This window comes from Poecilia mexicana, unplaced genomic scaffold, assembly GCF_051168715.1.
Source record: "Poecilia mexicana isolate PSO_F unplaced genomic scaffold, ASM5116871v1 scaffold_15, whole genome shotgun sequence".
NCBI classification, from domain to species: domain Eukaryota; kingdom Metazoa; phylum Chordata; class Actinopteri; order Cyprinodontiformes; family Poeciliidae; genus Poecilia; species Poecilia mexicana.
The window spans coordinates 23,621,664-23,648,693 of NW_028263384.1; the positions used below are offsets into that span (position 1 = coordinate 23,621,664).

General features: G+C 39.0%; 1 protein-coding gene across 1 annotated transcript in view; it reads right to left on the reverse strand.

The window, feature by feature from the left end:
* The window catches only part of macrod2 (mono-ADP ribosylhydrolase 2), a 466,505-nt gene that overhangs the window by 27,959 nt on the left and 411,516 nt on the right, over nucleotides 1–27,030 (reverse strand). The window contains exons 9-11 of the mRNA XM_088012960.1: nucleotides 15,991–16,069; nucleotides 6,981–7,019; nucleotides 3,902–3,961 (exon numbers count right to left, since the gene is read on the reverse strand). Of these exons, the coding sequence (XP_087869086.1) occupies nucleotides 3,902–3,961; nucleotides 6,981–7,019; nucleotides 15,991–16,069 (178 nt within the window). The remainder of the gene's footprint in view (nucleotides 1–3,901; nucleotides 3,962–6,980; nucleotides 7,020–15,990; nucleotides 16,070–27,030) is intronic.

Sequence of the window (27,030 nt, forward strand, 5' to 3'; positions counted from 1 at the left end):
GTCCAAAGCATATTTTCCTAAAGTCTTGCTGATCATCAACATGTTTTGTGTTGTTTTTGGTGAGCAGTGGTTTTTGCCTAAGAACTCTCCATGTTCTTTTACTTTTTCCAAAATAGTGACTGAGGCAGTTGGCTCTGCAATGCCAATGCAGATGCTGTTCTACATTCTTTCATTACCTCCTGGATGATTTGTTAATGTGCTTTTGATCTAAATATGGTAGCCTGCCAAAGGTTCACCGCTGTTCCATGTTTTCTCTACTGGCAGATAATGGCCTTCACTGTGGCTCAACAAAAGCCTTAGAAATTACTTTTGAATCCGGGCCATGAAATCTGATGAACACAGAGTAACGCATTATATTTTTTCAATCTTTTAACCCACTTCAGGCTGACAAAGAAGTTTCATTGAAGCGACTTTTAATTTTCGGTGGGTTTGCAGAGCTTTTTATTTATTTCAAATTACATTTTGTATTTACTCAGGGACAAAACATCTTTTGGAAATCTTTTATCCTACTTCACGTTGTTAAAACAGATACTTTTTTTAGATTATTTTTTTAAAATCATAGGTGCAATTGCATTGCCTTTTCTAGCCTTGATAAATGCAATCATTTAAAAACTGACTTTTTTTCAATGTTTTTTTTTTTTATTGTAATTTATTTATTATTTTTTGCATTTACTGTGGACCAAAATATCTTTCGGCAATGAGACCTGTCTATCAACATGAAGCAGATCAAAAGATCTTTTGGAAATCTTTCAGCCTGCTTCATGTAAGGTAGACAGGTACTATATTTGTTTTTTTATTTGTTTTTAATAGTTTTTTTTTTTACTTAATAAAATTAATTATTAGAAAAATGCATTTATTTATCCTTGTACAATATAAAAATATATTTTATAAACTGACAGAATAATAAAAAACTGTAAGTAGGCTAATACTTTCTCACAGCACTTTGCACATACTCATCAGATAGGCTCAGATAGGCCCACAGCCTTGTCTGTTGTTTCTTTGATTAAATCCACTGAAGCAAAAGACAAAAAGAAGAGAGACCTTAAAAAATTCATGAGACATGTAAAGTGGGGAAAAAAAAGCTCTGGGATGACCCAAAGCGATCATTCTGAGACCTTCAGCATGTGAAATCTGTGTGTGCAAGCAAAGTGCAAGTTCGTTTGTGAGCCACGTTTGACAGGCAGCCACAGCGTAAAAGATGGCATCCCATGGAGAGGCTGGCTGTCAGTCCACACAGTGTTATTAATCTACATATCTGTCCACACCCGCGCAGAGATGCGCCATCTTTCACCATCATCCCCCTCGCTCCCCCTCAGGTTATTCTCAGTATGTATCCAATGCCAGGCATTGATTTCTGGCTCAGTTTTCACATTTTACTGTGGCTTGCCCTGTGACATCAACTAATCTCACTAATTCCAACCTGATATCAGATAATAGACACTGTGAGGTGTTCTCAAAGAGCTTATATTTCACCTTAGACCTCTGTGCCAGCACTTGGATCAGCGGGTGGCCCACCCTTTCCTTCCCCCCACTTTTATTTATGTAACTTGCAGCGTGTGCATGCTGTGCTTCTGTTTCATGTGGATTATCACAGCACAGCTCGTCCCCACACACACTGTTGATCCGCGACACTATTTCTCAAATTCCTCTGATTGCTTGAGGTTTCATTTATTAGCTACTTCCACTCATCAGCCACTCATTAACATAAACCTCATGATTTATGCCCTTAAAATGAATTAAACCGTTTCCTTAATATGTTGACATGATCGCGACCCGACCCCAGATCATCAGAAGATAATGGAAAGAAGGATAATATAATATAATATAATATAATATAATATAATATAATATAATATAACTCAGATTTAGATTTACATAGATTGTCGCCAAAAATTTTTAGAAATATGAATCTGACATGTGGCTTGATTATCTATTACATTTATTTAATTCGATATCTCTAAATAAAATCCAATACAAATCCAGTAAAATCCTGGTTCAAAAAGTGGCAACAGAGTCTGTGTGGAATTAACACACAGTATAAAGTCAAAGTCCAAATTAATCCCACAGCAGATTTATATCTAAAGTCTTTTTTCCCGTTGAGTCACAGTTTTGCTTTCTGAAAGGAAATGAAGAATCTCTCAAAACAGTCTAAAATTTTGAAATTAGCATACCTTTTGAAAAAAAAAAAAAGATTATGCTTCATAAAAAAATATGTCATGTTAAATTGTTTTTATGCTCTTCTCAATAATAAATAGAAAAATATTTTTTGGAGTTACAACAAATCAAACCATTCTTCAAATTGCTTTCCAGCTTTCTGCATGCGTCCGCTTGTAATTTGGTGATTTATCTTTTGTGATGACCTCCAAGTCTTTTAGGTTGGAAGGCCTCATTGCCATCACCCTAATCTTCATCTCCCTCCACAGATGTTCTATCAGATTCAAGGGACTTTGACTGGACAGCTTTAGTTGAATTTCAGAATATGCTGGGTTTTCATTATTACCATTTTCTTCCTTTAGCCCATAGGGGCCCAGAGGGCTTTTGCTTGTAAGGTGAAAAAGTAATTACTTATATGTGTTGTGTATGAAACAGAGGGAGAAGGGAAGCCCTACAATAACCTGCAGTCCTCCAACAGTGAATTATTCTTAGAGGAGCAGTGAAGAACGCCTCTGTACCTTAATGGGGGACCCAGTAAAACGTATGCATTTACCCCCTGAGGAGCATAATGGATATGATGGATCCACTAACATCTACTGACAGGTACCAGTTTCGGTAAAATAAAAAAATAATAATAAAAACCCAAAATAAAATCCCCCCCAGATCGATGACACCTCATCAGAACCCCAGTACAGACAGGATACAGTAAAATACAGCTGTGTGTTTTCAAAGGAGGAAGCTCCTTCTCTGTTGTTCTAAAGCATCTTAGGGTGCCCGTCTCACACAGCTGACAGTGTGCTTTTCCAGCTCACCGTTCCTCTGCTCTGTGGTATCTTGACATCTGAGCGTTTGCTATGATTAATCCCTCCTATGTGCTACATTGAACCACACCTAACCTTTACAGTGCAGGCAGAACAAAATCATTTCATTCCCTTCCTCTGAAAGAGGTTGTCTCAAGGACTGACTGTTCCCAAGCCGGGAAGCTGCGTCAAGGCCTTTTGTGAATGGATTAGTTACTATTAAGCTGCGGGGCCTGATAAATTAGGATTTCTAAAGATTATTACAAAATACTTATGCCCTTCTAATGCTGGTGATTGAATTTTTAGAATCATCCTGAATTACGGTTGTGGATTAGAGAGGAGGTAACTTGCAGAGGAAGATGACTTGTTATGCTTTGTTTTACAGCGTAAATTGTATTGTCGCCCTTCAAGTGACTGCGATGTCCAGAGGATCGCGAGGAGCAGATTCTCCAAAGAAAACAAGCATGACTGTTATCTTCAAAAACTTCCTACAATCTTAAGGCTTCAAGACAAATGGATGGTGTACAATTTTAATTGCCTACCAACGCCCTCCAGTGTAAGAATCTCATTATCTTTGGTCCATCGTATTGGAGAAGCCTATAATTGTTTCAACATTACACATCCAAAGGGGCTGAAGCTGCAGAATAGCCAGATAATGGCTTCCTAAACAGGTTTGCCCGAAAGAAAACATTCTTTTAAAAAAGGACCAAGCTTCATCCTCTATTCATTTCCCCAAAGAGGAGAGCGAGGCATCAGAGAGCAAGAGATTACCCAGCAAAAACACATTCCATTAGTTTAGACATGCTGGAAAATTTTTCTGTAAACACATATCAGTGTAAGAGGCTCCCACTACCAGTAACACTGCCTGGCATGCTCAACATTAAAAAGAATTGGAGTAGAAGACAAACAGACAACAGGCAGACGTATAGATTTAGTAACACGCTCACCCTTTTCGCCATCCTCTGCCTCTTCCTTTGTTGTAGATTTTGTTGATGGAGGTGTGCTGTCTGTAAATAAACAATGAGAGTTGGTGCTTCACTGATGCGGTACTGATGCGTCTCTATCCACAAAAAGCAACAAGATGCAACTCTTTTGTCAGGTCTTGTCGATATAAATTGTCAAGTGGGTTGGCATGAGTAAATAAAACTTATCCTACAACCCCTATGTCTGAAATGCTAAAATAAACACGTTTCTTAGCTCAACCCAAAGCATTTTACCATTTTGTTTTGTGTTCTCCGTAGACGCCGATATTCAAAATGTTATCTCCATAAGGTGTTTAAGATGTATCTGCAAAGCTGGATAAAAGTATCAAAGGTAAAACTCGTCTTTGTTGTCGAGCTGGAAAAGTTGAGTATGGAAATCCTTAGAAGGTCGTCCAAAATCGATCCCGTTTTAATTTCTATGGGAATGTCAGAATAAATACACTGCAAAGGCAGTTTTGTTTGTAAGAAAACAAGCAAGTGCCTAGTTTTTAGTTTCAAGCTGGCAGAATGATGTAAAATAGACTTTTTTGAGTGTTATGTCATGTTACAATGTTATTCTCTCATCAAAAACATACCAGGAGTGTTGCTCTGATTTATTCATGATTTGGGGAAAATCCTTGAATCTCCAATATACTCAGAGCTCCTCCTAGGAAATGGCTCCCCAGCCAAGACCGCACCCAACAGAGCAACACAACCCAGCACTCTGCCCCACTCAGCTCCTCCAGACTAGCAGCAGCAATTAGCAAACACCTGGTGGAACGGCGCATCTGTGGAGTTTATCATGCAAGCCAATTCTCAGTGCAATGCTCCTAAGAATGATTGTTAACACCATAGTGATGGCAAGCATTATTGAGATGACATGCTAAAGGAGTGTCAGAAATAGCAGGAGCTTCTTAAAGAGACAGCGGCCCAATTTAAAAGTCACATTCTATTAAAATCTGTTTGATATATCGAGTGTTTTCATAACAAGCGAAGGTAACATAGTTACTTGATTGGGCTATAAATCAAGTATTTTTATTAGAAAATACATAATATCGTCCTTTTAACAAGTGAGACGACTATTTGAAGAATGGTTGTACATTTACTCAACCAGGTTATGAAATGTGAATAAAGTAAATATAAAACATAAAAAAGCTGCAACGTGGCAAATACTTCTTCACTGTATGTTAAAGGGGTTATTTTATTACAACTGAAGGTAACATAGTTACTTGATTGTGCTATAAAATGGCACTAGGGGCCTGGCAAACACATAATACTGCCTATTTAATGACATGCAGTCTAATCAAAGTCCAAATGTAATATAATGCAATCTAATTCATCCTGTAATGCCAACTGACCAAGTTATATGCATAAGGAAGTGCAACCAACTTCACAATTGATTTTGGAGTAATCTCTCATAATGTGCAAGCATGTGAGGGTTTAATGCAAAGCCATTAATTTAATACATTACAGTTAAATGCATCAATCATTTACTATTTTGAATAATTTGTAAATCAATGCATGAGGGCTCAATTTAGATTTAGAAAATAAAAAAACAAAAAAAACTTGACATCCTAAAACAACACTCAGTCTTGGCTGCCTAAGTTCGGCGTGCCTCGGAGGAGACCGTACAACTCTCTTCTGTGGCTTTGTTACCTGCCTGAAATAAAACCAACAACATAAAAAGGAAATCTCCAGAGGGAGAGGAGGGAAGAATGTGAGGCTTTGAGACCATCTCCAGACCACTGTGTGAGCCAAAAGCACCATTCCACGTTAGCATAAAAATCATTTGACGCTTTGAGTTGGTTCCAAAGCTGACTGATTCAAACTCTGGCTGATGGAGTGGAATAAAAGGCCAGTTCTTGGCACCCACAAAGAGGGAAATCAAACAAGGCCAAACTGGACGAGGACAGGAATGGTATGATAAAACAAGAGAGCTAGGAATTATCAGGAATTGTTTCAGCTGGCGTTTTATGGTCTGATGGTATGTTATTATAGAGTCTGTAATGTAAAACAGCTAGTGAGAAGCTCTATAGAAATAGTGTAGGCTGTCTGGGCTAAAAATGCATTTGGTCTGAGCCAAATCTTTATGATGCAGCCATTACGTCCACACAGTTTCACTTTGAAATATCACATTTTACAGTGCACGTATAAAATAGCTCTTTTATGTTTGCCCCAAAATGGACTCCCTTTGAAAACACAGATGCGTGTAATTGGCAAATCATGGGAGTGACTTTGGGAGGAAAAACATTTTGATAGCACCCAGAGCTCTACATTTACTCTAATGTGGCCACTTTCTCCAACAGACAGTAAAACTAATGGTGTTCTCTGCTTAGTTGGGTTCACGTGTGCTATGAGATTTTTTTTTTTTTTTTAAAGCATCAGCAGCAGAAAAATTTGGATCTTCTCTTTTATAAGGGAAAACGTCATCAGGTGCAACGTTCCCTAGAGAGCAAACTGCTGCAGGCAGGAAAATGCTTTTCACAGAAATAAATCTCTTCAGCAGCGACAACAAAGCTAAACTATGCTGCATCTATTGTTTAACAACACACACAATCACAATTCCATGAGGTACTTTGTTTATGCCGCTGCTTATTCAGGACATCAGTGCATGGATGAATGTCAATAGTTTATCCCGATAAGCAACATCTGGGAGTTTTGGGCTGCGTGCCACATGATGTGGTGGAGATAAAAGCATCATGCGCCGACAGTCATGTTTGTGCTATCATCTGGCTTATGTTGTGGAGGAATGCCAATCTGTAGTCTCTTTGTCACCGCTCTAGGTGGTCTAAAGGCATTGTGGCCATAAGCCGGATGAACGGAATGTTGTCGGGGGAATTAGCTCTTGTAGTGTAACGCACCTGACATGAAGTATTTTTATACTAAGATGAGTTAGGCCAGGGATTCGGCTTGTCAGCAGATGCATAAACATTCAATTTCGTCTGCCGCATAAAACCCAGCAAATCACTGTCACAAGCCAGCGCTACGGCGCTCACTCACCCTCTGTCTGCTTTAATGGAGGTGTTAAGGTGAAAAGGCAACCATGAAATATTCTGTCACTCACCTCCCTTCAGCTGCTCCTCCGTAACCTCGATGTCATTGTCTGGAAGAGGAGGGAAATGAGTGTGTTAAAGCAGGCAGCTTTATAAAGTACAATACAACCTGCCATCATAAACTGATTACACTTTTAGAACACAGTATTTCAACACTGTGTGTCTACTTCACGTCTTCCAAACAACAAGCCTACAACGCACTCCTTCAGTTGATTGTTGCAAATATTAGTTGACATACAGTGCTGTGGAAAAATATCGAACTTTCTTCAATATTTTTGATTCAAATGCAAACTAAACATTAGTTTTAGCCCCACTTGATTTTAAGTCATGTAAAAGCTTAAGTGTCATCCATCCATCCATTTTCATCCTACCTCCAGCGGCAAACAAGCGGGAGACGGGAGACACCCTGAAGAGGTTACCAGTCCATCACAGGGCAACACAGAGACAGAGAGGACAAAGAACCATGCACACACATCTAAGGAGAATTTTGGAGAACCCAATTAACCTGACAGTCATGTTTTCGGACTGTGGGAGGAAGCCGGAGTACCCGGAGAGTACTCCGGTTCTCCCCGGGCTTGGAGAGAATATGCAAACTCCTGTCTTGGAAAATAAAACTTTCGCTTATTTACTGGGAAGAATGAACTGATAATGAAGGTTTCTGAGCAGATGTTATACTTATGGAACTGATAACGGAGGTTTCAGTGAAGATGTTTTTCTTCTCTTTCCAACCAAAACTCCTTTGAACCAGATTTGATTTCGGGACAGAGGTACCAATTAACCAGAGATGGGAGAAACTGAGAGAAACGCCCTACAGGAGAGACAGGTGGAAGGCACCGTGATATAAAACTGCTGATATAAAAGGAGAATTGTATGTGTTAAGTTTCACTTCTTGATTTTCTTTTCTCAGACGCTGATATTTACTCTGATTTTCTAAATAAAATATCTAAAGACAAATGCGCATTTCTCTGATTGATTCAGTGTTTCTCTCTCTCCCAAAACGAAAAAGATTTTTCCTAAACACTCCATGCAGAAGGACCCAGATCCGGGAATCGAACCCAGAACCTTCCTGCTTAAAGGCAACAGTGCTACCAACTCTGGCACTGTGCAGCCTTAAGTTTAAGTTCAAGTTTACTTTTCAAAACTGAACAGTTAGTATTAATGAATATTTAAATGTAGCATATGAGACTATAGCCAGGTGGTTAATTTCCATAACTAGTCCAATTTGTGTGTTGATATTAAAGCACAATAATAAATGCATAAAACCACCTGAAAATCTATATTTTTTTTGATAACACTCAATGTAGACATTGCTGGCTTTTGAAGAACCAGTCTTTAAGATGTTTTTTTTAAATTAGACCCAGTAATAACCCATCTCCATTTCACATCAGTCTCTTATTATTATGACAAAGCTCTGAGTATGTGAGTATGCTGTTTAAGAATGTCATATTCTTCAGAGATTTGTTTTCAATTAATTAAGTTCATTCTGCAAGACTTGGCATGAGTGACATAAAACCTTATATATCCTGAAATTACAAGAACTGCAGACTGGTCTTGACAATTGTACCTTTTCCCTTTGAGTCCCTCTATCCCTGCTGTGAGAGAGACTTTAAGGTGAGTTACAGGTGCCTCTGGATGGATAAGTTGACTTGCACTGCATGAGATGAGAAACAGGCTTTGGGATCTGCTTCTGGAGGAACTGTTCAGTGAGAGTTGGAGCTCCTGGTTCTTTTCTCAAATGCATTCCTACACTCAGATCTTATGCAGCACAGCATGCTCAGGGTGTGTTGTGTCATGCCACAACAGTTGGCATGCTTGTTTTTTTTTTTGCTTTTTTTCCCGAAGTACAGTTCATATGAGTGAAGTATGCACATTTTGTGATTATATATGTATATACGGCTTGGTTTGACTCGGGGAAAATGATTGCATTGCGGTTTAACAAGCAAAAGAGTGTGTTCGCTTTGATGAAAGGCTGTTGTCATCTGTTCTGTAGAAGTGCAACCATCAGAGCTCCCTGCGGATTCTGCGACAGGCTTTTCTTTTGTATAACACTGAATAAAAGGGTACAGTGCATTAATCTAACCCTGCTCGGGGAAACAAAGAAAGGCCCACTGATACAGTAACAACAGTGCAAGAATGGAAACAGAAGCTGCTTCAACTACTGCCAAATATTATAGCGCGGTTTCACCAGCCAAGCACTCGTCCAGGCAGGAAATGTGCGCGCCGTGGTCATGAATAACTGTATGTGACGCATTTGCTTTTGTCCCCGTTTTCTTCCTGTTTCTCCATCAATCATTCCAGCAAAGTTACTTTTAGAGCCATGCACAAAAATGTCGAGACTGACAGGAACAAAACTGTTAGAATGTTTCAATCTGCAAGTGGGTGAATTTTATCTCCAGCAGAGCCTCAAGAGAAGAAAAATTACCCTACACAGTGCTTGAAACCGTCCACAAATTTTGTTTAAACGTTTAGCTTAAATATTCTTTTGGTATCTAATCATAAAATACACACGAGGAAGTGACTGGGATTTGTATGCATGTTTAATTATTTGTCTTTTCTATTTTTGTTCTGGTTTTATTTGTCAAGGGTGCTTGTGATGTAATACTTTTCCACTAGTGGTGTCTTTACAGTCAACAACATTTTGCACAGATATGTGCCCATTTGCAGTGGGAGGTTTGGTAGCCCACTTTGACAAGAGATGGTTTAAAATATTTTTCTATGTTCTACTGATAGGTACTTCTTTTATACAGCACCCAACAGCAGGAGGTCACCCAGAGTGATTATGCTTTGATTCAAGTGTCACAATATGTCAAGGTTTATCAGAAGCGTACTCAACAGGAATAGTGTGGCATAAAGCTGTGAAATTTTTATCTTAAAAAAAAAACCTCTCATGACATGTATACAAGATGGATTTTTAAAAGTGAAATGGAAGTAGGCCAGACAAAATGGCAATGTCTAGATAGAAAGTGTGGGCATGAACTGATGGAAAGAACTGGCCAGTCTTTTATTGGTCAATGTTGTAGTTTCCCTGCATAATGCTGCCATTATGATTGCAGGGTTTGTACATTTTTATCTTTCATTGAGATGCTTTATAATGCCATTAAGTCAATAAAGTCAACTTAGCAGCAGAAGTAAATATAAAAGAAATCTGATCTCACACCAGAACTGCCAAATGTTTGCCAAAGCTGACTTGACAGGACACAAAACCAAGAAAATTGTTGGTATAATGTGACCGAAAGTTGAAAAGTCAAAGGTTGTGAATGCTTTCGGAGGAGACTTAAATTGTTGTGATTGTAAAATTTTTTGAAGGCAAAATTTAGCACAATTGCCGGCAAAGTTCATATCCGTCTATTTTAAGAGTTCCCCTTAAAATTTTCCATTTGAAAGGCTCTCCTCATTCACCCTTCCACAGAAAGAAAAAAAAAATACAAACACAGATTTAAAGCTTATTCTAAGATACTAGAAAGGCTTAATATTCTATCAGGATTTAAAACTTTAATGACATGGCAAAAATATATCATAGACTTACAAAGATTATTATATTATATACACACTTTTATATTAAACATCAAATAAATCTTGCCTAAAAAAGAATTCACTATAAAAGAAGATTTTCTTTGGTGATGTTTCAACTCAGATTGAACAGCCTTAAAAGCAGCAGTTCAAACTGTTTAATGTTAAAACTGGAACTGTACTAAAGCCAGGCCTATTCAGTAAGTAACCATGTCAACACAACAGTGAAATGTTGATAAGCAAATATGCAGGGCTTGCTCACTACATGTCTGATTTATGCACAAACATGACCATTTTTCACTGATAGCGAGCTGAAGCTGAATCCTCGTGCTGCCAAAGCTGAGCCTGTGCTTTCTCACAATCACATCACTAATACACCATGGTTTCCTCATTTCCCAAACCTGAGGAACAGCTTTGTGGAACCGACACAGACTTCATTTTCACCCCTCACAGGGTTCCCTTAGCCTTTCATACCCTCCCTCAACAAATTACATGTGCGCGATAAAAGCGCGCGCATGCCACAGCGCTACTTCTTCCGAAGGAGTAGGAGAGCCATGGTATTTATTTGTTTTTGGTGAGTGTGTGTGTGTAGAAATGCTAAGGATATAGAGTGTATTAAGAACCATGTAAATAAATGTCAATTGGGAAGTCGGTGAAACAGTTGGAGAGAATGCAGCAGTTTCTGCAGATCTGTGGGCTGTGTTAATATTGTCAGCACCGTGGCTGATTGAGGAGAAGAGGAGATGGAACCCAGCTTGTGGGCAGCCACCCGGATCATATTAGGAGAGGAGTGTACCCAGAATCAATTTCTACATGCTTTTTACTCTCTACAACCACAGCTGCCTGGCTGCTTCCATTCTCGCAAATAACACGAGCCGAGACAAGCATGTGGTCAGACACGACAATCAGAATCAGAGTATAATCACATGATTAAATAAATTAACTGAAGTGTGTGTGTGTGTGTGTGTGTGTGTGTATGCGTATGCATATACGTATGCGTGTGTGTGTGTACAGCAAAGTCCAAGTGTCCACACACCTCTCAGGCTTTTTTTTTTTTTTTGGTTTGCATTTTGTGAAATCACAACCAAAAACAAAAACAGTGATTTTATGTGACAGCAAAAGAAAAACAAAGTAGTAAATATTACTGAAGTGTAATACAAACTGTATGCAGTGGATACAGTGGCAAACATGGAAGCTGAAATACCTTCTCAGTGCAGTCTGACTGAGCATTTTCCATTTTGTGTCGATGAACAAGCCGAGTTTTAACATGAAAGATTGTGGAGACATATCTTAAAAGACAGTGGAAATTGCAGAGATGGATGGTTCTGCATGAGCAAGGAATTCAAGTCTACGTCACACTTTTCAAAGGTTTATTTGCCAAAAAAAAAAAAAAAAGTTAAAAACTTTTAGAAGCATATCTCATTTTCCTTTGATGTCACAATGTTGCCGTTTTTATGTTCGCCAAATAAAATGCCAAGAAATTACAGTCAGGTACGATGACAAACTGGAGGATAATTTTCAAGACACAGTAAATCCCGTCAAGGTATTATTTTCTTTGTTTAAAAAACACAACCGCAGCAACTGTTGTGGTTCTGATTACATTTCTTCAAGCAGGACAAACACTGGTGGTTCTTTTAACAAGGCAAGAATAGGTGGCGTAATTATCAGATCCTTATATCAATGCGTACAAACCCTGATACTGAGCTATGTAATGGATAATGATTGGTCCAATGCAGGTAAAAGATAGCGGTGGTGTGCACAAGCCTTTTTGTCTATTTGCATACATCAGTCTTTGTGTGCTTCAGAGGTTCCACGACTCTGAATGCATGAAGTGCTCCTTGAGCTGGTGATACATAAAAGACCTTTGTCTGCTTGTATCAGTACTCATTAAATGAGCCTGCTTGAACACAAATAACATACCAGTGCAAAGCAGAATGTGCAGTCATTCGTAAGCATGTCAAAAGTGGGAAATTCAATACTCTACATGGTTTAACTACCTGTTTCCAGTGTGCGCCATGGCTGGTATGCACGATTATTATTGTCAGCAGAGGCTATTTTTCAGTTTCCTCCTTCTGCAGACAAGTAACCATATTTTGGCTCCCTCTCACTGACAGCTTGTGCAGATTCACATTGTAATAAAGCAATTTCCTGTATGCAAATGTCCTGTTTACACATTCTTGCTCCAGTCATTGTCACTTGACAGATTGCTTGAATACGAGGAGAGTGGCTATACAATGAAAAACGGGAGCAGCGAGACTTCAAAATAAAAATCTATTCTGTCTGCTCTTAGCTCAAGCATTCCTGAAACCGATGAGACGGGGGAAGATCTGGACTTCTAACATGACCCCCCACCCTCCCTTACACACACATACAAATACTAAAAAGAGCACAAAGCAGTACCAATCACCGCAGCTCTGCAGCAGCTTGCTGATAGAAGAGGCAATGGAGAAGCCCCTCCTTGATGCAATAGGAAGGAATGATAGAAAGTAGGAGAATAAGGTAATGGGCAAGTGAACGAGGAGAGGCGTAAGTGAGAGCAAGTAAGGAGAGGAAGAGGAAAAAAAAACGGCTGGTCGATATAACGGAGAGTTATTGAAAGCGAGCGTGCTGCAGGAGACAGAATGATCTTAAGCCTCAGTGTGTGGCATCGGTGTGGATCCACACCACTGTCTTCCCCTGGCAGTGAGGATGATGAGATGTTCTGAAAGTGTTCGAGCACACCTGCAGAGCTAATTCGCAGCGTCTGATTCACTACTACCATTCTGCACAGGCTAAATGCAAGTCTTTTCACACTACGGGGTTATGCATTAGTGACATGTCGCAATCATACCAATCAGCATTTCTTTCTTTACAGCAAACCTTTCCACGACCTCCGAAATACATTTTGCTGGATCAGCCATATGAATCCACTCCCCCTTCCATCAGGATGTAGTCGACATTCACGGGATTCTTAATTTCACGTCTCTGTTCTTCCTGACTGAATGTGTTGAAAGAGCTTCGGTTTTCACTGAGGATGTGGTAAATGCTTTGATCTTTGATCATGAGCTGAAAGATTAGAACAGGTGTAGGTGAGAGTGGAGTAAAAATGTCTGGCTCACCGCTGACATTGATCCAGAGTGGAAAAGTCACACTCACTTATTCTCTCCTGCCCACACATGTTAGCAGAGCAGACATGAGCGCGGCCCTGAACCTCAGGGGTCAAAGAGCAGATGACGGGTGAGGAATGTCATGGTATCTGCTGCAGATATTAATTAAATCTCTGACTCCTGCTTTCAAAATTTACAAGCTATCCAAAAGTTTTCATAGTTTTTAAACCTTTTCACATTTTGCCATACTAAAGCCTCAGTCTTCATTGTTTTCCTGTAATCTGACACCCCAAAATAAAACCCAGTGCAACCAATTCCCCTCAGCAGTCAATTCTACTTACAAATTACATATCGTCTGAAAGCACTTGATTGTAATTGACTGTACCACTGACAGTCTAGTACGGCTCCACTGGAAACCCAAATTGAAACATTTGTTACCTCTTCAGCTGGTGCGGTTCGCTTTTACACAACAAATAAAAGCCTTTCAAAACCTGCTCCCCCCACCTCGCCTGCGGTGGCACTGCACCAAGAACCACTGAATGAAGTTACACAAAAACCTCTGAAGAAGGTTCTTCACGAGTTGTATACAAAATGGAACGGCAAAATTTTTTTAGAAATGATAACATTTCTTTTTGGACTTAGCTAAAAGACCACAATCCATTTCTTCACGCTAGCCTAGACTCTCACATTTGCATTGGATATATTTTCCCAGAATGCCCTATGATACCGTTCGCTTATTGCTTTCGGGGCAGTTTTTGGCCCTCTTTGCAACCACGTATGCATTCAAACAGCACCGGAGTTCACTTCAAACAAACCCAAATTACGCATTAGCACCTCCCCAAACAAATCTGACTTTCTAGAAAATTAACTAGAGTTTGATTTAGGGGGACTAAACAGGGCTGGTGTGAATGCAGCCTGAAAGTCCAGATCTAATTCTAGTCAAGAATCAGCGGAAAAACTCGATCCATTCTGACTGACCTTAAGCTATTTTGCAAAGAACAAGTAAAAATTGTATATTCTAGAAAGAGCTTGCACTGAAAGCTGGCCTCGCAAAGTTGTGGCACAGGGGGCTAAACAGAAAATCATCCCAATTATTCTTTACTCAAGAAAGAAAAAAAAAGTTTGAAAACCATCTAGGTCTTTACTTTGCCTTCATAGTTATGCACTGGACCCCAAAATACAATGACGTTTTAGGTTGTAAGGTGACAAAGTGCCAGAAAGTTTCAGCAGCATGAATACTTTCCACAAGGCATGGTAATTGCTCGCTTCGATGGCTTTACCAGACTATAAGTAAATATCTTTGGATTGCTCTTTGTGCCACACACACTTGGCGCCTGTCATTTTATTTTAGCCCTGCGCCCCGTTTCAGAGAGATGTGGAGCATTTATCCCCTGACTACACTTTTAAATGGCGAGAGAGATAACTGGAGAACAACAGCTCCAGATTCTCATCTCAAAACACTAATATGATGAGACGGGTGCTGGGTGCAGGAGGGCAGGCAGGCATAATTAAGGTCTCTCCTCAGAATGTAATCTTTCAGGCAAGAGCCTGGGCGGAGGGGCGGGGGAGATGACGGGAGAGCAGGGAGAACAAAACACTCTCCATCTGGGAACAGCCAGATGAAGGCCTGAGAGCTGGTATTCCGCTGGGGAGGTGAAGAGGGAAAAGTGAGGTAAATGGGAGGTAATGCTAGGCTGGTGAAGCCAGCCAGCCTCTTTCAGCTCCCCGGCTATTCAGCTCAGTCCTCTGTGGAGCCCCCATCAGAGCTGGTGACTGCTCCCTGTCCCCGTAAAAAGATGATGGCATGAAAAGGGGCGAGTGAATCGAGAGAGGGGCAGAAAAGAGAGTGGGAGTAGGAGATAATGGATGTTTGTTTATTCCACACGTAGAGCTGTGGAGCAGTAACCAGGGATGATATGTTGCTATGCATACGCACCCCTGAATGTTTTCAGCTCTTGCTGGAGAAATCCAAGTCATTATTACACTGAAATGAATCTGCCATTTACATCCCACTAAGATATTTAAAACTGTAGAACAGATCAGTCTGCAGATAAACTGAAAAAGACGTCAACTATTCTAATCGCATTAAAGCAACGCGTGGCGAACTTGGCATTTGATTTGACAACTTTCCGCACAGATTTTCTCGGCATTTCATGCTTTCACGTTTAAAGATGTCACTCAAGTCTGACAGGTCTTTAAACCATTTTCTCCAGGGAATAAACAACATAGATCGCAAATTCTCTTTATCGCTATAGTGACTAATAGCGAGAGATATCCCATACTTTCTAAATAGTATGCTGCCATGGTAACAAGTAATCATTTCCTTAATTTGTTTTGCTCAAAGACAAACCCCCCACACCCCAAAAAACAGGTAAAATTAGCAAAACAATGCAAAATGCTGTCCTTGGGAAGTAAACACCCTTACCTTGAAAGATGATGGCCATTTTCTTCTTGTAAATGGCAAAATCAGTCTCGAGGAAGACACAAAAAATGACTCGTGTGATCTGCAAAGAATAAGAACAGGAAGACGAATGTGTGATTACTGAAAACAGACTAAAACATCTTTTTCTTGATAATTATACAGCAGAAGACTGTATAAACCCAGACAAGATAAAAACATGTAGTCTTTAAGAGCATAATAAAAACATCTCTCATAAGACACCAAAACAGTTCACTAACATGTAATGAATCTGAATTGGAGTCTTAAATTAATAACGATTATAAAGCCATAATTTAAATGTTGAAAATTAAATTAGATTTAACAGACTATTTTTCATCATTCTAATTTTTTTTTCTTTTATTAAAAGTGGCTTAGGAAAGCTGTGTAAATTGAAGACTGAAATTTATCAAAGCAGTAGGGACTTTGAACAAATAGGTCAAGCTAAATAACAATACTGCAACTTTTATAAAATGACCAGGCTTTCAAGTATAGTCTGCAAATTTCTTATCTGGGTCTGGGTTTTTAGAAGGTACTGTAAGAAGCTTCAAGTTACAGTTTTATCCATTTCCAAGCCAGTTTTGAAGTGCTTTTGGGATCAAAACACTTAAATGCCTCTGAGCTTTAGCTATTTAGATGTTGACTTAAATACAATGTTGAGGCCTCCTTTTTTATTTCTTCACTTTGTGCAGTGCACCAGAAAAACTAACCGTCCCAGTATGATGACACCACCACCATGCTTGAAACTTAGTACGGCATTCTTACCTTACCTACAAACACTTGTCTCCTCACTGTATTCAAATGGCTCAATCTTTATCTCTTTTTCTCCACAATAGATTTTGCCCATTCATAAGAGCAGCTTAAATTGAAAGTGGGTTTTCACAATTCACCTGTAGCAACTAGAAGCCTAAGAAATGATCTTAAATGTTTCTTTAAATATAGATAATTTCCATACCATGTTACTGAAGACACAAATCACATAAACCTGGCCTCATCACACACCAGTACCGTGGGGGCATTAAGAAAAAAGGGCTTTGTTTGCTCACTAAATAGATAGAACAACAGTCCAGCACCTCTAAACTGCTTACTGAAGACATCTTATAGGTAGATTTGATATTAGGCAAAGACTTTATAATTACAAATTAAAATATAATAACATCGAGCAATTGTACTTGTTTAATGATTTTAAATTTGGTTACCGTTTCCTTTTCTACCCCTTGGGAAATAAAAACTCCTAAGCTAAATTGAAAAAGTTGAATTGTTTTAATCAGAGGCCTCATCTACATGGGCATACGGAAGAAAATCAAACACGTAAATCAAGTTTAAAAAAGTAACAAATTCAGCAAAAAAAAAAAAAAAAAAGCTAATTTGCAGTTTGTAAAAATGAATTAATAAAATGCTACTACAGTACAAAGATTTTGAGGAGCCAGGTACACAGTACCTGGCTCCTCACACACGCACACAGTGACAATGGGGCTAAAAGCAGACACACAGGCAGCTCTTTAGATTGCAGAGAAAGAGGTCACCTCTTTCACTTTCACCCGTCTCCGCTGCATGTGCAGGCATCAGTCAGACAGAAGCATTAAACACCAGGCATCTCATCATTGCTTTCCTGAATAATGGTGATTTTACACAACAGCCACAGTATCTGCACGCCATCGTCCTCCACACAGCGCAATGATATGTCGAGGAAAAAAAAACGGAACTAAAAGCCTCATTCCCAACGCTGCTTGACACTTGGGGCAACATCAAAGAGGCCCCCGACTGGTGCTTATACACATATACAGTACACCCATTAATACTTTACGATGGGGATTTTGAGTAAATGTTAGAAATTGTATTCAGGACATTTTTATTTTTGCTGGTTGTCTTGATGGGGGTTTGCTTGCAGTCTGTAGACTTACTCTCCCCATCTTTCAACCTTAATAGGTTGAAATGAAAGAAAGCGTCAAGCCTTCTTTTAAAGGAATGGACTCGCTGACGAAAAGAAAAAAAAACAAAAAAAAAACTATAATGCGCCGAGACAGGGCACACCACTGGGTGCTAGGATGCCAAACAACAGCAGCTCCCTGGGAATTTCTATCATAGTTATATGGCACTCTGTTCGAAAAGCGGCCACCAGCTGTGATACGGGATGAAGCATGGCTTGATGTTTTGCATCAGACAGAAAGATCAGTGTGTGGGGATATGCGTACACACAGGCTGATGTCAGTTATCTTTACGCTACGGTGTTTTTAATGCTGTTAATACACCGAGCTGAGTGAGATCTTACTCATCCATGTCATGTATATTTTCCCAGGTTCCTGTATTCCCCATGTCCCTGAAGCAGCATGTGAAATTGCATTGTATTCTGCACAAGACTCAGGCAAGTTCTTTTATTGCACCGATCAGGAACACATTGAATGGACTTTGACATACATCAACCAGACCAAAACAGACACAAGAAAAGAGAGCAGAAATGTGGGCGTAGAACACTGACATTCTGTTTGTATCCAAATAAATATTGTTGGCTGAGAATTCGTAAAAGTCCAAAATGAATCAGGCAGAACAGAGAGGCGATTCTCTCTCTTTTTTCTTCAAAGTATACACTGTGCCAGCATGAACTTACCTTTTCCCCTGGAGTGCAAAAAAGTGTTGTGTAGTCAAATAAAAAAAAGTCTAAAAGACATATAAGGGACATTTTTGATCTTACACACTTAGAAATGCTCAGTTCACATTGTATCGATTCACAGTTCCTCGATTCATCTTGTATTCCTGAGGTGTTTTAATAATGGTTTGCAAAAGTAAAAGAAAAAAATAAAATAGTGGAGAAATATAACACACTTTTAACTTAGTCTGTTATCATATAATTGCAGACCTAGATGCATTTTACATGGACTTTAAGTGTAAAATGGACAAACATGAAGCAGCATGTAGCTGTCAAGTCAAGTGAAGTTGATGAAGAAAGTTTTCAAAAGTGTAAGAAATCACTATTGCAGCCTGCCAAAAGATGTGTAACATGAAGCAGCATGTAGCATGTAGCAGCAAGTTAATGGAATCAGCAAACATAAAGAAAAACTGCTTTGTTCAGCGAAGATAAAAATTGAACTTTTTGGTCGACATGAAAAACATGATTAATCCCACCGGTTTCACAGCGTCTCCCTGTCCGGACACGCAAGCTGGTCAAAGTTGATGGAGGTACTGTAAATCCAGCACAATCCCAGGAGCTCCAAAAGAATTGAGATTGAGAGAGAAGTTTGTCTTCCAGGAGGAACATTTAGGACTCACAGCGTACATTCAGAGCTACGACGGATTGATTTGAATAAAAACGTATTCCTGTGTTAGAGTAGCCCAGTCAAATGATGTATATAGAGTAGAAAGTGCACGCAACAACCTTTATCTCAGGTCTTTGACTTTACAGTAGAGGTCTGATATTTGGTCTGGAGCTGCAAAGTGTGTGCATGTTGACTGCGCACCCTGCAGTTTCCAAGGTTGAACAAGTTAATTGAAGACTAATTAGAAAGCTGGGATCACTGCATGCCAACCTATCCAGTCATTAGTCATTCCTGATTGGAAGGGTTTTGTCAAAGGGGAAGCACAAATGATTGGATCCTTTGGTGTCACCAAAGGAGAGACGGTTGAATTGACAAAAAACGGGCTCTGTACTATTCTCAGTGTGAAAATAGTTCTGACCAGTCATTTTATGAGAAAGTACTGAAAATTCAGCCAAATCAGAAAAAATAAAGCAAGTAATAGATATTCCATGTTCTCCGTTTTGCGGAAGGTTGTGTTTTTATTTTTAAAAAAAAAGTTTAATTTCCTTGTCATTGTGGACAAGGTTATGGTAATAAGATACCATTATTTTGCATACCAACAAAATAAAACAAAAAAATGACAAAACATTTAAACTATTAATTTCCCACTAATGTGTGGGAACATGAGACAAATTCCTGTTATTAAATATTTTACTTGCACATTTTACCTTTAGGTATGCTAATTTGTTGTGCAGACATTAGTGTTGCTGCTCTGTTGAAAGATGTTTAATAACGGGGAGTTAACGATCTGATCTGAATTGTTTCATCTACTATAATTAATTTAAAGCATACGGCTCATGCTTGAGCTGCAAATATATGACAAGATGAGGCTAATTAAGATGATAACAACATTGGTTCAACCTGTGCATCTCAGCTAATTTGCAAGTAAATGACATAAAATAAGTGATAACTCTCAGTTTGTGTTAATAATCAGCAAACAACTACACGCATGTGCCAAAACTCCTTTTTCTTGTTTCATTTAAAAATATGCATATATTTAGGAATTTGTGTGTTTGTGGCTCATCATTCTTGCGCGTGGCTCACCAGGTGCTGTACGCTCCTGCTGGCTGGCTAACAGATGAGCTGTCATTGCTGGCCACCCATGCCCATAATTACAATGGGGACACTCAAAGAAGAACCCAAAGCACAAGCTTAGCACATGCATTTGCTTCCTTTTTTTCTTCTACTTTCATGTCCTTCTTGACTCTGTCACAAACAATAATAGGAACATGTTGGACTAGCAGGGCTGTTCCAGCTGGAGCCTAAACCCACGGGAGATCCCTATCTGTGCTGCACCGCCTTGTTACTGAGGCGCAGCTGATGCAGGGACCTACACAGCATGGCTGCATCCAGATGGACAGCAGCATCAGGATACTAATATAAAATAGCAGGCTGTCACTGGCTGAAAGCATTTCTGCTTTTGTTTCATTCACTTGCATTCTCTACTCTGGGGAGTGAACGCCAACAGACACTATATGGCGACCTAGTACACTGAATCTATCTTAGTGGCTCAGAAAATATAAAATGATGTAAAAATATATTTTTTTTCTAACTAGTTATGTATCTATAACATATGCGATTGCTGTGTCAGACATTACGCACTGAAGAGCAAATTCCATCTTATATGCATGTACTGAGTGTGAACCTAAGGTGGAGCAACCTCACTGCCTTGGAAGTGAACGCAAAGTCAGGTCAGTAAAATAAATTGGCTTCATGGAGGAAATCTTTCTTCACTGAGACACTTTAATAAGGAAAGTGCAAACATTGTACTGTTTATTGTTAAAAAGGAAGAATTAAATCAATAACTTTTGTGATAAGAAATAATAAACAAGCCCCAAAGTCTTACATTGTGATTGTCACCGTTTGCACTACTTGTTATCCCATTATCATCGGTGAACATCAATATATTTTAAATAAAAATAATGATGGACTGGTGACCGTTCCAGGTTATACCTCTCTCCCATTCATTGCTGGAGATAGGCACCAGGCCCCTGCAAGAACAAACATGTTAGATAATGGATGGATTTATATTTTAAAATATAATCACACGCAAATATTATGGGCTGCTTAAAAGTACAATGGAAGTTCTCATGGTATCTAGTAGTGGTATAACGGGACATCAAAAATCATGGTTCGGTTCACATATTGGTTATAAAGTTTTGGGTTAGTATGTTTTTTATGTGCCTTATTAAAAAAAAAGAAACACTTTTTTTTTTTTACCTGTGTCAGCAGTAAAAAAAACAAAAAAACAAAGATCTTTTTCTATTTCTGAAACTAATTTGATGATATTACATTTTAAAACTTAAAAAAGTGGATGGTATAAAAGTGACTGAAGACTTTTTTCGATGAATAAGGCAGTACACTAACAGTTGAAAATGATCAATGTCAATATTTAAAAGTAAATGAGGTTATGTCCATGTCGGGCTCCTATTTAGAAAATCCCCTGTCATCAACAAAGACTGATGAGAACCTGCATCTTAAACAACTTAGCAGTTTAGACTTACTGGATGCTGCAAGCAGCCATTTGTTTGTGTCCATGTTTTTAGTGCATACTAAACTGGAAATTCAGTGCAGCAATAAAGCAAATAGTAGAGGTAAAACAGCTGCAAAAAAAACTATTTATAGCTCTGCTTTGTGAATATGATATATTTCATTACTTAAGATGGATTAGACGATTCTGGGAAATTTGTCTTGAGCTGGGGTTATTTTCTCATAAAGCGCAGCCTCCTAGCTTCATCGTCAAGGCTATTACCAGTGAGGACTCATCATCTTTGTTGTCAGAAGCACTAGATTGGATAGAGGGTTCATTGTGTGGCAGGTGGACCGAATCCAGGCTTTATTACTGATGTAATTACACACAGCTGCGCCCCTTTAACCGGTCTACAGGCACAGAACTTGTAGCTTGGAAAAGAAAAAAAACTCAGCTTGGGTCTGGTATACAAAGTCAAAGCTGTGAAAACACTCCAGCACACTGATATCCTCAGATCATTTATGACCATAAGAGCACAGCTTCTTGGTTTGCGATCTGCTGCTTCAAATATACTTGTCACAGTGACATCCCCCGTGTCCTCTCCTTTTACCAAAAGTAGAGATTAGGCCAGCAGCAGAGCTGACAGCAGCAGCAGCCAGGAACTGGCACCCAGTACTGAGGTGAACCTGTGAGCAGCCGCTTCATTTGACTTTGATTGACCTCTCTGCTGAGAGAGCTGCAGTTCCACCTGCAGCAAGCTGGAGAATTATCATTTCAAAGAAGTGCCCAGAAAAGGTTATCCCTTTGAACAAAACGCCTCCATACATACATCAAAGGACAAGCTTGACACTGCTCTTTGCGAAGGCTTGGTTACGACCAAAAGCCCGAGGGAAAGAGCTGAGCTAAAGTTCTTACCTCTCAGAGCCAAAAACCGGTCAGCTTTAGAGGCACTCCCTTTTATGGTAGGAGCAAGAGTATAATCAATGGATGCAGTTTAATTTTGCAAAACAAATTATGGTAAATGCTTATGAGCACAATCCTGCATGAGTGCTTGGCATTTTGTGACAAAATAAAAGTGATAAAACTCTGGCGAGCCGCCTGGTTATTTCATCATAGTGTGAAAAAAATAAGACGTTTCGTCAGGAAAATGCTGTATTGCTCGATATGGAAAAGTCCATAAGATAATGTATGAGCAATTTGTATGTTAATTCAACAGATCCCGCACGAGCTTCAAATATACTACACATTAGAGCTGAACAAATAGATCCAACTGTATTATTCGGGTTTTGCTGCTGCATGGGACTGGAAAATTGGAGTGCAGCATGCTTGAGGCATCTAGTGTTTTAGCTCACATTTTCAAAAATTGTTCTCTCAAACTGAAAGAGACAGCATTTGACTTTTACAGGCTTTGAGCCATTCCTGCCAACTCCCTCTGCAAGCAACAGAAGTGCTTTGTTATTGGCTATAAAAAGAAAAAGAGGTTTTCAGAGGAACAATCTCACAAATTCTACCATGCATTTATTCTTATGTATAATGACCTTCATTTATTGTTTTTCATAAAAAGGAGGTCAGTTTTGACATTTTGAATTGAGGTTTTTCAGAATTAAAAAAAGTACATAAGACATTTTCTTAGACAAATTAGTCGATGAAAACTACAGTTACATTTATTTTTATTTTTTTTAACAATATATCCCTCCAAAAACATGTTCAATAAATACTAGAGATAGTCAGAGAAATTGCTGGCAATTAACCTAGCCAATTTTACACTCATCTGAGTGATTTCTCAGCTGGAAACTAAAAGTCCAATCTTTTTCCAACCAGTGAATGCACCACACACACAAGTACTACTAGGCATTGTGAATAACGACATATTCTCTGCAGCAAGTTATTTTAGTTGTGTCTTCTTATACACATATCTGTGCCATAAACTGAAAGGTGTTACTTTTCTGGTACATTTTCAGTGATACTGGTTGAATCATTACAGTGACAGAATTGCTGCATACTGCCCAAAGCAAACAGTCCAAATGAAAGAAAGAGAGCGTGGTGGTTGTTTTCTATTCATAAAGGTGGAACGACTGCAGAGAAGTTCAGAGGTGACACTGACAGAAACTCCTGTACATGTAATGATCTATAATGATCTCACTTCTGGACAGCCACCGATTGAAAAGATATTCTATGGTTGAAGTGTTGGGTTAAACTGTTCATATGTAAATACAATTAAAGGGGTATACCTTAACGTTTGGCTTAAAAACAGAAATACTAAGCCCTTATTTTGCATTCCATCAGAGAAATGTACCAGATCTTTTCTGTGAGAGATGAGGAGGCAGAAACTCAACAACTCCTCCTTAAATAATTTAGTTATTGGATACCTGCGGAGCAGCAACAACAAAAAAATCTGTTTTCAAAAACAGAGAGAAATCAACTTTCTTTTCAGAGAAAAGCAAAGCTTTGTTTACAGAAATTTATCTTATTTTGTTTGCATGATCAGAAATGAGTTTTACATAGAATAAACATGTTGAAGATAGTAGTCCATTTGATCCAGAAATCTGAATTTAAATATCTGCAGATATGGATAGTCTACAACGCGACAAGTCTTCCCTTTCACTCTCTGCCCTTCTTCCTGTCCATTTACTGCTGAATAAAGGCCATTAGTGTCACAGAGACCTCAATCCAACAATTTCCAATCATAAGGCAGAATGCACTGCCAGATCTTATGTATATCCCCTTCACAACATGTTTTGCTTGCTATTCTTTCCATCATTTTTCTCATAAATTTCCGGCACCTAAAAAGTTACTTCAAGGGAGTAGCTGGCCTTTGACATATATACCTCACTCCAAGTTCCCATGATGACCACAAAACAGTCGGTGTTGCATGACAAGGTGAAGGGCTGGCACTTCATATTGATGTGTCTGACTTTGTGTCAACTCATCTGCTAGGAAGGTTATTTTCGTCAGCTGTCAAGTCCATAAAGTCTTCCTTTTTTCCCCAGTTTCCATGAATGTTCAGTCCCCAGGAGCTGGTCAGTAGGAGTCAACCTTGACCTGCCTGTTGGAGTCTTTGCTTCTTCAGACTTCCTGAAGACTGCCTGGCACATATTGATGAGGTCATAATACAAACCATGTTTCTTATAAGATGTGGTTTTCCCATGTAAGGCTACCGATGGTCAGGAGGTCAATAAAGCACACATGTGACCTGATTTCTTCTTTTACCATACATTACTATCTGTGTTTTTTTTTTCTGCTCAACATCCACTGAACAACATCAAGGTCATAGCCAATCTAATGATGAAAAGAGCATATTGTCACCTAGAGTTGGCTCTGACCCTCTGGACAGACACAATTTTAAATTGATTAAACCAGTGAAAGAAGCAAAAACCACGCTAGAACCCTCAGCAATATAAAACAAAAGAATTTGCACAAAAAGTTGCAAAAAAGCAGGTTTGCCACAAATAATTTGGAGTTTCATTCCACGTGGAGACCACCCCCTCCTATTAACAAGAGGAGATCCACTGTAACATGATCAAAAGTCTTAACATTTCTTGTCACTGTCATATTTCCACAATATTCCTTCACCATGGATGAATAAAATATCAATAAAGTGAGAACCCTAGGGGTGACTACTGCAAAAACTAGTGTTTCGACAATTATTAAAATGACTCTAGTCATTTTAAAAAATGTTTCTTAACACTGCTAAACTATATTACTGCCATGACTGTTATGGATAAAGCTTTTAGACTATTATGACATCCTGTAAATATCACTAAATTCACATTTACCCCATTTACCCCAAGTGTATGTTTAATATATTGTATATTGAATTGTGTGGCTGTGCACTTTATTGTAGTTGCTAAGTGCACCGGTACAAAAAAGGTCAGTTTGGAGCCCTGATGGTCCAGCAACACCAGGAGAAACATAATTAACAAAGCATTAAATACACAATTTTTAAAAAAAAATAGGGAAATAAACATCTTTTGGTTTGCAGATCAATCATTTTAGCACATGTCTCAGAGTAGCTCTTTGGCATGGTCAGATTCTCCTTTTTAGCAGCATGTTTGCTCATTGGCTGGTCCCGAGGCAGTGTCCTTGGAGAAAATATGTACAGTGGTCCAGCCAGGTTCTCTCCACTTTGTGTATTATACAAAAGCTGGCAGATGAATGGAAATTCAATCACATCTCCTGGTGGGAAAAAATTCCCGGAGCTGCATCTGAGCTCTGTTGTGGCTGCCATGAACAGCACAAAGACTACACTGACCAGGGAGAAACACAAAGGAGGCACTGCTGATCTTCAGTTTGTCTAACAAACATATCCATCATTTCTACAGGAGTGTAGATGGGCTACTCCAGCTCACATTCTGTCTTGCTGCTGCATTCTTATTAACAGTTCTTTCAGGCTTTATAACCCAGTCGGATGCTAATGTAGATGGGTGAGACGGTGTGTGGGCTGCATTCTCCCATGCTGCAAAGAAATGCTAATAATTTTGCCTCTCTGTGGCTTTTTCCACATGTGGTGTTTCTTCACCCCCTAATGTGGATTTTAATGTCACAAGGTCAGGAAGAACACTCATTTGAAAGTACTTTACTTCCCATGCACTTTCTTCTAGCCAAAGCTATTGCTTGGGTTATAACTTTCATAACAAGGCGTATTTATGATGCCAACACAACGTTCAGTAGAGTCTGATTTTCAGTGAGAAGTATTTGCTGCAGAGATAAAACATAAAACATCTCAATGTATTGCCAAACCCCTGTATGTATGTCAGAAGGACCTTCGTTACATTTTAGCAACTTAAAGGGTAACACATAAACGGAAACCGTGATAAAACTTCATCAAACCGAAAAATGCATATGAACATTTGTTACTGTGAAAAGGTTATTCTTTTACTTTAAAATGCCAGGACAGCCATCGAGAGGCTCTGGCAGATTTACACAGTGCCGAGTGGAACATGGGATGAATGTAACTGATCCTGAAAGCAATACCATATGGTGGTGTGGGCGACATCAAAAAGAAAAGCAGGTCTGATGGCCGAGGTGCCGTCTGATACAACTTACAAAGTGGAATTAAGCTCCAATCTGGGTTTCGTCAAATGAAAGAGGAAAATTTACAATCTCTGCTTCAGTAGGAGTTTGGAGGCAGTGGACACATTAATAAAGACTGCCTGGAAGAAAATAACTTTCATACGAGGAGGAATCAAATTAAGATCCCCAAACGTTTTATAAGAAACAAATGATCAGATCATGTAAAACACAGGAGAATATTAACATCTGTTA